Genomic DNA, 13,976 nt, shown 5'->3' on the forward strand with positions numbered 1-13,976 from the left:
AAGCCGAATGGGAACATGAAACGCAGAAGGCTCACCAAACACAGTTGGTGTTTTCAGCTGTTTGCTGCTAGCAAGTCCGCCACCATTTACACAAGTCTGACCTTTCAGTTTGAACATTTATTTTTTCACTGACAGTCCTGTGAGGTGCACATGGTCAATCTCCTGTCATTTCTCTTCACTTTGGGGAGATGGATAGCTTGACCAGCCCCACCTTGGGGAAAAGGGAGAAAAAGAAAGCCTCTGGGACTTGGGAAGTCAAAGCAACACTGGGCAGGCATGTCCTCAGGTGCCCATAAACATGTGAAAAATCGTCTTCCTGCCTATTTATCTTGTGAGCTTCTAATTTTCAAAAGATTGAGTGCTTTCTTATTGCATGTGCATATAATGCAAGCAGTCAGAGCTTCAAGCCGATCAAGATTTATGTGCAGGTGTCAGAGAGTGTATTAAATTGCAAGCCACTGAGGATGGGCCGAATTCTCTGCATTCCTCATTGGTCCAGAATGAGAGTGAACCCTTTCAACCCTAAACAAATTCATGCTCTGGATGGACTAAACTCTTTATTTGTAGCAGCAATGATATAATTTATTTACTAATAAAAGTTATTTTACTAATAAAATGATACAATTTTTGAAAAGGCAAATGTTTCTTGAGAGCTTCTATGCCAGGCACTGTACTGATGTTGTTCAGATTATTTTATTAGATCTATATAGTGATGCTGATGAGACAGGTATTATTTTTATTTCCATTTTACAAATGAGAACACTTAAGTCTGATGAGATTAGTAACTTCCCAAGGCTATTGTGATGGAATTACTTATTTGTGTGTGTGTGTGTGTGTGTGTGTGTGTTGAGAGGGGAGGAAGAGGTAGGAGCAAGAGGCAAAGGCAGGAGGTACAGCTGGGTGGAATTAAGTGACCAGAGCAGTGAGCCTGGTGACCAGGGAAGTGGGAAACACAGGGACAGAACAGAGGGGAGATATTTGCTTTCTTTCTCTTGGGAAATTTCCCCACATGGCATATTATCCCACAGGTTTCTCTTCTTCCCAAACTATTCATATTATATTTTCAAGTCTAATCACTTGTTTAAATTTGTTAAACCACTTATTAAGATTGCAAGAGGGTTTGCAGAGCCTAGTTTAAATCAGGAAATCGTATTTACTGCACTTGGCTGGTTACAAATGAAGAAAACCTTGATGTTTTGTAGAAGAGAGAGTCAGACACTTCTGAAAATGCGAACTTATTTAGAAGTTTAATATGTTGAGAGATAAAAGCATAGTTCTTGAAATGACAAGTCTATATGTATTGCCATATTGAAATGTATATGTTACGTAGGTAAAAATAAAATAAAAGCAAAGTGCAGAGCAGTGTTATGAATGTGACTGATTGGTGTGTCTTTCTATCTATCTAGAAAAAACTTCAAACTGAGGGTTAAGGAGATAAGAGAAACCTGCTTTGAATACTTTTTATGCTAGAATTTTTTAACCCTGTGCATACATCACATAAATAGCAGGGACTCTGAGCACTGCTCTATTCTTGCTTCCTCTCCTGAGCTCTGGAGCACCCAAACCTTGGGGGCTTCCCTAGAGCATAGTTTGGGAAGCCCTGGCCCAGCAAAGGTTTGGTCAGCCTGTCTTAATAAGAACCAACATTCACCTTGGCTGTATGACACTTAGGACTATCATCCCAGCCATTCACTGTGCATGCAAAAAGTGACTCAGGGCAGGGACTTCCAGTTGATCATTTGGTAAAAAACACATTAGGGAATTGCAAATTTTCATCTTAAAGCCAAGATCTTGCTTTAGTGAAAATCACCCTGTGTACCTGGGGTTGCACCCCGCTGCCATCGGCCAACTCTAGGCACATACCTCTGTGCCACCACTTACTCTTTCTCATGCTGCTCCGCCCTTTCCGAAGAGACCCTTGTCCTAAATTTCCAGTTGCATTCTTCACAGGGTTGACTACCGTGGTGGGCACAAAGACGGATTTGAAGGGACGGCTTTGCTGGGGATCACCTTCTGAAATGCTGCCTTGGGAGGACACAGAGGAGGTGGATAATGTCCATGTGGCATAGAGACCAGGGTTCCGGGAATCTGGAAAACTAGAGGTCTTTCTAGTTGTTGTTGAGAGAGAGAGAGAGAGAGAGAGAGAGAGAGAGAGAGAGAGGGGAAAGGGAGAAAGAAATATTCACTCAAGAGTCTTACTTTAAAAAGCCATCAGCAACCAACCACATACCAAATGTGACCACTCCCCGTTTCTTCCTACTATACACATTCATACTGAGACCCTGCTGGAGCTGGAAGACTTGAATTCTGCCTGAAATAAACCAAAAAAACAGCAGGTATACTCTAGGCATGTATCTGAAAGACCCTGATAATTCAGCCTTGGGCTCTGATTTTTAAGAACAGCATTAAAGTTTTATAAAACAACAATTCCTTAGCCATTATTTCTAGCCTGAAGCTCGCTGAACTGCTCTGGCAGTGGCTGTCATTTCCCATGCCTTTCTTTTCCGTTTACCCAATCTAGCCACCACATCACATCTCCTCCTGAGCGGTCCATCAATCACCTTGTCACCTGTTGATAAAGTAGCCTCTGCTAATTCCCTGGAAAGAGCAAACGCAACCAAGGTCTTGGCTGCCTTTCTGTCAGTGCCTCTAGATTTCTGGTAGGCCACTTCCCCTCAATTCTCCTCCTTTATCTCTCTCTCTCTCTCTAACTAGAGTTTTATAGTTATAGACAATACCTGGGTTCATCCCAACAAATTCACACTGCATGGAAATTAATCTAATTTCCCTCTTGTCCTCTTCTCCCCTCTGCCATTTCCCTTCCTCTATTCTACTAGACTTTTCGCTTGTCCTTTATTTGACTCTAGCTTCTGTATATGAGAGAAACATTTAACCTTTGAGTTTCTAAGTTTGGCTAATTTCACTTAGCACCATGTTCTCCATTTCCATCCGTTTACTGGCAAATGCCATAACTTCATTCTTTTTTATGGCTTAGAAGAATTCTATTGTATATATGTACCACAGTTTCTTAATCCATTCATCTATTGGTGGGCATCTGGGCTGATCCCATAATTTAGCTAGTGTGAATTGTGCTCCTGTACACACTGAGGTGGCTGTATCACTATAGTATGCCCATTTTAGGTCTTTTGGGAAAACACCAAGGAGTGGGATAGCTGGGTCATATAGTGATTGGTTCTATCCCTTGTTTTTTGAGGAGCCTCCATACTGCTTCCCAGAGTGGTTGTACCAGTGTGCAGTCCCACCAACTAGGTACAACTGTACCATTATCCACCACCTCGCCAGCATTTATTATTGTTCATATTCTTGATCATTGCAATTCTGACTAGAGTGAGGTGAAATCTTAGTGTAGTTTTGTTTTGCATTTCCCTAATTGCTAAAGATGCTGAAAATTTTTTCTTATATTTGTTGGCCATTTGTGTTTCTTCTTTTGAGAAGTTTCTCTTTAATTCTTTTGCCCATTTATCGATTGGGTTACTTGTGAGGTTTTGGTGTTTTTTGAGTTATTTATATATGTATATTATGGAGATTAATGCTCTGAGGTGCAGGTGGCAAAGATTTTCTCCCAAGCAGAAATTTGTTAGTTCGATGGCCTCCTATTTATTCTTAATTTTATTTCTTGTACTTTGGGGCTCTTGTTAAAGAAGTTGGTGCCAACACCTATATAATGGAGTGTTGACCCTGTTACTTCTAGCAGCTGTAATATTTCTGGTCTAATTCCTAAGTCTTTGATCCATTTCAATTTGAATTTTGTGCTGGGTCAGAAATAAGGGTCTACTTCTATTTTTCTATATATAGCTATCCAGTTTTCCCAGAACTATTTGTTAAAAAGGCTACCCTTTCTCCAAAATATATATCTATACATTTTCTATTAAAGTACCTTTGTCAAATATCAGGTGGCTAGGTATGTGAATTTGTCTTTGTGTCTTCTATTCTGTTCCATTGGTCTTCATGTCTATTTTGATGCTAATACCATGCTGTTTTTGTTACATTTGTATAATTTCAGATCAAGTATTGAAATGCCTCCTGCTTTGCTTTTCTTGCTTAGAATTGCTTTGGCTATTCTGGGTCTCTTATTCTTCCAAATACATTTAAGAATTGTTTTTTTCTAATTATGTGAGGAGTGTCATTGGTATTTTGATGAGGATTTCATTGAATCTGTATATTGCTTTCGGTAGTGTGGCCATGTGGACAATATTGATTCTGCCTATGCAATAACATGAAATGTCTTTCCATCTTCGAAGAATTTTCTTTAATTTCTTTCTTCAGTGTTCTGTAATTTTCAATGTAGACCTCATTTATCTCCTAGGTTAGATTAATTCCCAAGGGTTTTTTTTTGTTTGTTTTTGAGGTTATTGTGACTGGAATGGTTTTCCTGATTTCTTCCTTGGCTGAATCACTGTTGGAATATAGCAAAGCTACTGATTTATGGGTGTTGATCTTATATATTCCTACTTTGTTAAACACATTTATAAGCTCTAGGAATCTTCTGGTGGAGATGTTTTGGGTTATCTAGATGTAGGATGTGGTTTAATAACGAGCCAGTATCATGTAAAGATAGGCAAAGTGTCATTTAATTGTGTCCTGCACCTGCCTCAAAAGTACATGCAGCCAGATACTGTAAGAACTGATGCTAGCAGAAAGGACCTTCTATCCGCAACTGTCAGCCTGCCTGGTCCCCATGGTGGTGTGATGCATAAAGGGGAGTGAGACTGTCCACCAGTGAGAGATCAGACTATATTCTGGAGATGAGATCTGGGCAGAGGAAAGCAATCCCCAGCATGAGCTCCATGGCAGAGCACAACTGATCTGTCTTTTGAACAGAGGCTGCAAAGAGCTGGATACTGCAAAGTGGATCAGCAACAGGAAAGACAGGTTTCAAAATTATTTCCAGCAGTAGCAGGAGCAGCAAGAGTGGAATACAGCTAATTAGGCCCAAGCCAGCCTTATTCCACCAGTCCCTTCTTTGAATGGCTGTTTATGGTCTGAGGTCTGAACTTTTTTTTTTTTTCCTGAGCCCAGTACTGGGCCAGATTCCAGGAACTCCCAAATCCCAAGTCTCCCATGCAATACTGAGTTACTCTATGTCTCTTGGCAAGAAGCTCAACACTTACCTAGCACTTTTTTTTTTTCCAACATCAAAGCACTTTGCTGAAATGTATTAATTAAGCCCCATGACATCCCAAACTGAAGACATTATGTCCTTATTTTCCAGAGGAGACAGAAAAGCATTTTGGACTTAAGTGGGAGGCAGTGGATGTTGCTTCTAATTTGTTCCATTGAGCATGTCCCTGTGTCCTTTTGTCTGTTTGGTATGTTGTCCTTAAGAGCTTGCCCAGTATTCAAAAGGTGCCTTACAAAGAGCAGCTCTTCTGGGATCAGCACTAGCAGCAGTTTCCTGGTAAGGAGAAAGGTTGGACTTGACCATCTTGACATAGTCTGTGCAGAGAGTTAAAGGCCAAGGAGTGGCAATCCACTAGTCAATTTTCTCCACCCATAAGGCTACTTAGGTAGGCATATGTATCTGGGAAGACTGTAAGGAAAAAAAAATATCCTGGCTAACTGGGCAGAAGAGAATTATTGGGAGGGCAGAGGGGGAGGAAAGAACTTAGTAGCAGATCTGAGGAGGGTGCAGAGGGCTCAGCAGAGGAATCTATAGGAGGAAGCCACAGATCAAATGCTGCTGTTGGTGCCCTCACTGTGCTAGGTTTTCCAACTTGCCCGCATCTTCCCTCTCCTGCTCAAGTGTTAAAGTCCCAAGAGGGAGCCTAATACTGGCTTGACCCTTAGCTGCATGCAGGGTTGAGGAGGAAAAGGAGTATTGGGTTTGTTTGGTCTCTGAAAAGAGAGGAAACATCTTCCTCCTACCAAGACGACACACGAAGAAGGCAGTTCAAAGATATATTGGTGCTATTAAGAAGGGGTTTTGGGGGGGTGCTGGGAATATAGCTCAGTTGGTAGAGTGCTTGCCTCATATGCACAAGGCCCTGGGTTAATCCCCAGCATTGCAAAAAAAAAAAAAAAAAAAGAGGGGTTTGGGGGCTGGAGTTGTGGCTCAATGGCAGAGCACTTGCCTAGCACATGTGAGGCACTGGGTTTTATCCTCAGTACCACATAAAAATAAATAAATAAAATAAACTATGCTGTCCATCTACAATTATAAAAAAATAAAAAGTAAAAGAAAAAGAAGAGGTTTGGTCAGGCACCTTGGCACATATTTATAATTCCACACACACCTATAATAGGAGGCTGAGGTAGGAGGATCGTGTGTTCAAAGGCAGTCTTGGCAAATCTGTGAGAACCTGTCTTAAAATAAAATTTAAACAGGCTCAGTGGTAGAGCACCACTGGGTTAAATACTTAGTGCCAAAAAAAAAAAAAAAAAAAAAAGGAAGGGGTTTGGATGTTGGACAGATGAAAAGTTTGAAAATTTGACAAATGTTCTATACAACCTGAGCTTATGGATGTCTCCAGGATCTGGGAAGAGACTTCACTGTGGCAGAGATTTAGTTGAGGTCAACAAGAACTGTGTAGGTTGGTGTCACCATTTAGTCTAGAGGGCTGGAACAGACTAGCGCAGAAGCCTTTTTGACTCTTGGTAGATAAAAGGCTCACTTGTTGAATCTTAACTCTAAACCTTGATGTTTTGGTCAATCCTTTTCTAAATCAATCTCCATACTTTGGCTGGCTCAGTTCATAAGAGATGATGCTAACAAGAGTAAAGTTTCCAGTGCTCAGGGTGCATCTACCTCTCCCAGCCCTGCTATTTTTACAAAAGGCTGCACTATACACCAAGAAGACTGGATGGCAGTGCAAGCCGTCACTACAAACAGAAAACAAAGACAAGGGAGGTTTTCCACCTGATGGAAAAAAGTCAAACAGAACCAAAGAACAGAAAGGAGAGGCTTGCCCGTGTGGCCCAACCCACTACATTCACCCACATCTCTTATTAACAGTAGTAGAAACTCAGCTGACAAAGGACAGCATTTTTCAGTCCTGAGACATGGGAAGAATGAAACTTCCCACAGTGGAAGGCCTGGCTAAGAATATGGCTTAGCTGCACCCAGATAGACAACTTGAGCATTTGTCATTCAAATCCAAGGTCAGTGGGAATGGGAACTTTCTTTATATCAGAAAGATCATCAAAGAAAGCATGGATTCTCTGTCATCTAATAACCTTAGGAGTATATTCTCTGACAGGCACTTGTTCTTCTTGGGAATGCTGCTTCCACATAAGAAAAATCATGCCTCAACATTAGTAGCAGCTCAAGCTATGCACATGTTCAGGTTTCTCTGAGCAGGGAGGGAGGACTCAGTGGTAATTCATGGTGCTGAGATTCCATCTACTGTCTCACGTACATTCACCTCAGAGGGGATGAGAACAGAAGCTCAGGGCTTGCCCAAGAGCACAACATATCATCCAGGAGAAGAGCCAAAGAGGAGAGGCAGGGAGCCTTGAGATCCATAGGGATAAAAACCTACATGCATTCTAGTTAGGGTGACCATATGTTCTGGTTTCTCCGGGAGACTTTCAGTTTATATCTGCTTATATCTGATCACCATTATTCTAATGTTCTTTTATGGCACAGCCAGGACTGGGCCTAGAGTTAAATGTAGAAGCAAATGCTCTACCTGTAGGCATGAGCCTTGGACAATTCTAGTTAGATTTCAGGGAAGCAATGGTTCTTAATTTAGAATAGGCATTTACCTTGCTCCTGTCACTTCTAAATCATTCCCCATCCTCTTCAAGACTTCCTGGCTTCGACTTGTATCATCAGACTCTACACCCACCCCTGCACCTTGTGTGGTCATTATTCATCCTCAGGGTCTGTGTGTCCTCTCATTCCTTGAAGACTGTAGCTTCTGGCTCTTTGTTGGTCTCTTGATAGAACTGATGCTATGATGATGACCTCATCTAATCTTAGGGCTTTAAATACCATCTGAAGCCTGGAGCGCTCTCTTAGATGCTAGACTTGTACATTCAACTTACCAACATCTTTACTCTAATTACTAATGGGACTTTCTGACTTAGTCTGTTGCAAACTAAGCTGTTGCTTTCCCCATAACTCAATCTCCCCATCTTACGGTTTTCATCATCACCATCAGTAAAAGGCCACTCCCTTTGATAGTTAGCCAAGGCAAAAAACCGAGACTCACCTTGAATACTCTCTTCTTTCACATCTGATGTTTGAACTCTTAGAAAATCCTGTTGCCTCTAACTTCAGGGTACTTGTAGCATCTGTCCACTTTGGACTGTATCCACTTCACAACGCCCTGGTTCTATTTACAATCATCTCTCCCCAGGATTATTACAATATCCTCCTAACCAGTTTTTCTGTTTTTACTATTTTCTCTCTAGTCTATTCTCTTACTAGTTCGAAATTCCCAGCAGAAAGAGATACTCTGGTTAAACGTAAGTTAGATTCATGTCACTCCGCTATTCAAAACTCTGTAATAGGGTTAAAATGAAGTCCCTCATTATGACCTAGGACATTCTAGATGACCTCGTCTCCTACTATTCTCCCTCTCCCTTGTTCCAATTCGATTCTATTGGCCACTTCCACCTTAGGGCCTTTGTACTTGCTGTTCCTTTGGCTTAGAATTCACTTCTCTCACAGAATCACATGGTTCACATCTTTATTTCCTTCACTCCTCCTTCTTATTTCTGAGTAAGATCATCCCTGGTCAACCTATCTAAAATTATAACCCACCTCTACACAAATTCTATCCTACTCTCCTGACTTTTCTTCTTAGCCCTTAATCCACAATATGTATTACTTGTTTATCTTGTTCCCTATCTCTCTCACACTAGATCATAAGCTCCTGTGGGCAGAAATTCTACATATTTTGTTCATGGGTATTTCTACAGGGCCTAGAAAGGTGCCTGAAACATAATTGGCACTCAATAAATATTTACTGAAATAATAATGACTGAGAGCATCAGTTACAGAACCCATTAGTTTGCCTCTTGGTAGTTTGGACTTTTTAATAAATTTCAAGAACCTTTCATTGAAAGAAACAACTAGGATCTTCTACTCCAACTTTCTGCCATGTGAAAAAAATATTTTTATGTAATCCTGGATCTGTGAGGACCTAGACTTTGCACTCTTTCTAGAAAGAGTGTTCTGTACCGTGCCAGCTAGCCTGGTGGAAAATCTATGGGTTAGAAAATGCAGACTTTCTTTGAACCAAATCTTTCTCTCCAACTAACCTCCTAGTCTACTGTACTGCCCCTTCATGCAACAAATCTTCCTGGTTTACAATGTACTAAGACTCCTCTGTCCCTTGTCTTCTACAGGTTAAATGACCCAAGTGTCTTCATCAGTTTCTCCCGTGATGCAGTTTGATATTTCCTCACAATCTTTGATGCCCAACTCCAGACAAGGGCCCAACTAAGTGAAGATCTCCCAAAGTGGACATGACTCTAGATAGAACACCTCCCCCACCCAGGGTCCAATCACTTTCCCTGGAGTTGAGGCCCTCTAGTACATCATAAAGTCAGTGTTCTTCGGACTCCCTGTCTCGTGGCTTTGCCTGGGCTGATGTGGGGTAGAAGAAGGAGGAGTCATGGGTAGCTCTGGGGACTATGTGCATTGGGGCCATGTGAGGTGACAGGATAAATTGGATCAATGAAATCAATAGATATGCTGTGAAGTGGAAAAAAAGAAAAGGCTGGGAAAAACTGGTAGGAAGAGCACTGTGGGGTAACTAGCATTTTTGTTGGAGTGTGGGTGGGCGAGTGGTGGTCTGAATTCATGGAACTCTACCTGATGGTCTAACATCCTAGGAACGTTCCCAAGATGCTTTGGGAAGTCGTCTTTCCCAATTATTCCACTAGATGGAGTGTTGGGGTGTGATGTGGGACTTCTGGGACTTATGCAGAAGAAAACCTGAAATCTAGCTCTTCAATAGGCTTCTTAACTCTGCATATCAGTTCCCTCACCTGTAAAATGACAAACACAAGATCCTTGGGTATAGCCAGTGAGTTAAAAGAGGCAAAGTGCCTGTCAACTCCCCCGAGCTGTAAGACAGTTAACTGTTTTTGCTATGTGTTTCTTTGAAGAGTTAGGAGGGTACGAGGGCAAAGGCTATTTCTTGGAAGATAATTTCTGGAAGATAATTGAGTCTGCCTCACTGCAACCCACAGAAGGCTTCTGGTCTAGGATGAAGCAACCTCCTGATGCCTAAGATTGGAGGGCACGCACCTGAAAATGGGGATGACATAGTTGTTTGGGAAGATGCCAACTCGCCCAGTGACCAAGGAGATGCCCCTCAGCCAGCCATCCTGGTGCTTCCCCAGGACCCTGATGCCTTCTCCCTTTTGCAGGTCCAGTTCGTCAGGTCCATGGGCTGAGTAGGAGTGTAGGGCTACAAACCTGGGAGACACAGGGGACCGGTGAGGGAAGAAGGGGACATGCTTGGTGGAGAGCATCAAGCCTGCCAATGGCAGAGGTAGTTGGAACCCCAGAATGCAGCAGCCCAATGGTTAGCAATAACAACCTTTTAAAATGGAAATTAAAAAAAAAGGGGGAAACCTCATTATGTAGACAGATAAAAATGGTAAGCCTGGTTGAAACAGTCATGGAGGGGGAGGAGTACGACCTTCTCCATCTTCCTTTTCTTCCTCCATAGAGCACCACAGAACACTAATATAGGCCAACATTGGTACTAAAACAATTGGTAAACTGGCCTCAAATGGAGAAAGATGACCAAGGATTGGTAACAGAGATGAGTCTCAAACCTACAAGAAATGGTCTTCCACGACAGCTTTTTCACGACAGTGTAATGTGTCCTCCAAGAGAATGCTCATAACCAGCAAGGCTCAGGGGAGTGAGAAGTCAACACAGAACTCTCTGATCCACCCCTGTGACTGGGAGCATGGGGATGTTTGACTCCAGGAATGGCCCAAGGAGCTATCTGAATGTAGGCAGAGAAGCAAACATTGGGAAGTAGGAGGCAGAGGTTAATTTTCTCTCTTTTTTGACACACAGTGAAACATAGACTGCTTGGTGAGATGGAGGACAGGGTGTTGCAATGGGCAAAAATGGCCTCTGGCTAAAGCAGAGACATTGCATCCTAAAGCCCACATGGGACTCAAGCGGGTAACATTAGGTAAGAGTCAGGGAAGACAACAGGGAATAGTGCCACTGGGGCTGAGGATGTGAGATTAGCTGCCCCACCAATGCTATTCAAGAAATAACCCATGTCGGGCCACTGGAATATGACCCTCAGGCCAGACATTAGCAAGTCCTAGATTCTAAACACTGAGATGCTTTATCAAAGAGGTCATGGTCTTCTCAGCTACAAGTTTGTCTTCCCAAAATGTTATATATATATATATATATATATATATATATATATATATATATATATATATATATATTTGCTGATTACTAAATCAACATTTATTTATGACCTGGTGTTTTGAATCTGAAGAAAAACAATAGAGATTGCTCAATAGCCAATCTCCCAGAGGTGTAATGGTATATAATCTTACAGTCTCTTTCTGCTTTTGCCAAATAATGAGCTAAGATGTTGTGGCTTGCTAATTTGTGTTTTTCATCACTATTTCCTTTGAAGGTGGTAAAAGAAGGGGAGTTGTTTCTCTGGTCTGGGCATGGGAGGCTCAACGGCAATGGGCTAGCAGAGATGACTCCTCTGTACTAGGGACCCGGGATGGAGGGATGAAGGTTTTACTCACATGTTAGTGGAGAGGTGTTGCTGGGAGCCAGGCAGACTGACCGTGGCCATGGAATGTCCTGGGGAGGCAGGTGCAGGATGATAAGTGCTGACCTACACAGACAGAAGGACAGAGAAGCAGAACCAGTGAATGCCACAAGTCAGGCCTGCAGCAAATAAGGCTTGACGCAGCTGAAGACCAAGAGCCATGCCCAGCACCACCCACCATGTGTCTTCTCTGTGGATTGTGGCTTTGGGTAGAATGGGGTGGAACAGACTAGTTGATGGCCTGCCTGGGTGGCATGCCAGGGCCACATTCCACAAGACTGTGCAGATACTGTCCAGTTTACAGCCACTGCTGCTACTCCTCCTGCTCCCTGCCCCGCCTCACCCCACCCCACCCTCTCCCACAGAGCTCCCTACCTTCTATGAAAACCTGCTTTTGGAAAGTGATACCATGGCTAAGATGGATTCAGAACTTAGCACGTGCCAGGCAGTTTTAAAGTGCTTTACAAGTATCCTTATTATTCCTTGTTTTTTGGATGAGAAACTGAGACACACAGAAAAAGAAAGGTCACAAAAGTAGTAGAAAAGAAAATTTAAAATCAATTCACCTAGGTTCTGAGCCCACACACTCATTGACTACTCATGGTGTTAACACACACCCCACACCCACACACATGCGCGCACACACACACACACACACACACAAATCCCTTTCTCCAGGGTAAAAAGGAACAACAATGACAAAAGCCTCTAAAAACTGCCTGCTATCCCAGGAGTTGCCTATTAGCGAACACACCACCTTGCTTATCTCTCTCCTGCCACATCTCACATACTGGTTTATTTTCTGGCTTTTTACTGATTCTCCCACTAGACTTTTAAGTTCCACAAGGATAGAAACTGTGTCAGTCTTATTCATCCTTCTTTTTCTTGTGCGTTCAATATGTACTTGTAGCTTAAAGAATGAATAAATGAACAAAAAAATCTTTCTACCTTGTACACGAAACACTGACAAAGCCTTAACCATCTATCTCCCTCCATGCCATCCAAGGTAAACACAGCGGATCTGTTTTCAGTTGTCTGTCCATAAATGATGGTTACTAAACATATGTGCCTTTCTAGGACTGTTTTTGGGTACAACTATTATTTGTGTAGTTGTGTTTGTGCAGGTATGCACATGTTACTAAGTGCATGTGTTTCTGGTTCTGTTTGCTCAGAACCCACAGCAATTGTAGGTATATGTGTCTATTGTATATATGGGTATATTCAACCATATGGGTTGAAATACATGCCTCCTGCATGAGTTTGCATATATATATATATATATATATATATATATATATATATATATATGCAGGTATATATGTGAGGGCAAATATCTACAATATTCTGTATGTTATGCATGTAAAGTCTAGAGGATTGTGTAGGTAAGCACAACTATATAGTTTTGTGGTGTATTTATGTCAGTGATTGTGTAAATGTATGTGCAACATTTTGAGAATCTAGCTATAGGATCAGGAAAATCATTCTTGTAAAATAATAGCAAATGTTGACAAGGAGGTAGAAAAGTTGAAACCCTCATACATTGCTGGTGGGGATGCAAAAGGGTGCAATCCCTTTAGAAAACTGTCTGGCAGTTCCTCAAATAATAAGACCCAGTAAGATCACTCCTAGTATATAAATACCCAAGAGAAGTACCTAGTATATGCCCAAAAGAAATAACAATACATGACCATGTAAAAACGTGTATACAAATGTTTACAGAAGAGTTATTTATAATAATCAAAAGATGGGATCAACCCAAATGTCCACCGACTGATGAATGGATAAACAAAGTATGATATATCCATCCAATGGAATACTATCCAACCATACAAAGAGTTAAGTACTGACATGTATAAGATCATGGGTGAACCTTGAAATCATTGTACTAAATGAAAGCCAGACACAAAAGACCACATATTTTATGATTCCATTTATATGAAAATGTTGGGAATAGACAAATCTCTAGAGATAGAAAGCCAACTCATGGTTTCCAGAGTTAAGGAGATAAAGGGGACATGGGAGTGATAGCTAAAGAGTTTGGTGATAGCTTGAATATAGAGTTTCTTTCTGTACTAATAAATGTTCTAAAATTGTTAGAAATAATGATTGCACATGTCTGTAAATATATTAAAAACCACTGAATTTTAAACCATAAGTGGGAAAATTGTATGGTAAGTGATTTACATCTCAATAAAAATTTTTAAAATAAAGAAACCATTCCCTAATTTCCCA

General features: G+C 41.5%; 1 protein-coding gene across 1 annotated transcript in view; it reads right to left on the reverse strand.

Moving 5' to 3' along the window:
• Window positions 1–13,976, reverse strand: part of Sh3rf2 (SH3 domain containing ring finger 2) — a 130,749-nt gene that overhangs the window by 23,262 nt on the left and 93,511 nt on the right. Inside the window, exons 6-8 of the mRNA XM_046460228.2 lie at window positions 11,719–11,810; window positions 10,223–10,393; window positions 1,882–2,108 (exon numbers count right to left, since the gene is read on the reverse strand). Of these exons, the coding sequence (XP_046316184.1) occupies window positions 1,882–2,108; window positions 10,223–10,393; window positions 11,719–11,810 (490 nt within the window). The remainder of the gene's footprint in view (window positions 1–1,881; window positions 2,109–10,222; window positions 10,394–11,718; window positions 11,811–13,976) is intronic.

Source organism: Marmota monax, unplaced genomic scaffold (genome assembly GCF_021218885.2).
Source record: "Marmota monax isolate L192 unplaced genomic scaffold, Marmota_monax_Labrador192_F-V1.1 WCK01_AAM20220418_F8-fsc00006, whole genome shotgun sequence".
NCBI lineage: Eukaryota > Metazoa > Chordata > Mammalia > Rodentia > Sciuridae > Marmota > Marmota monax.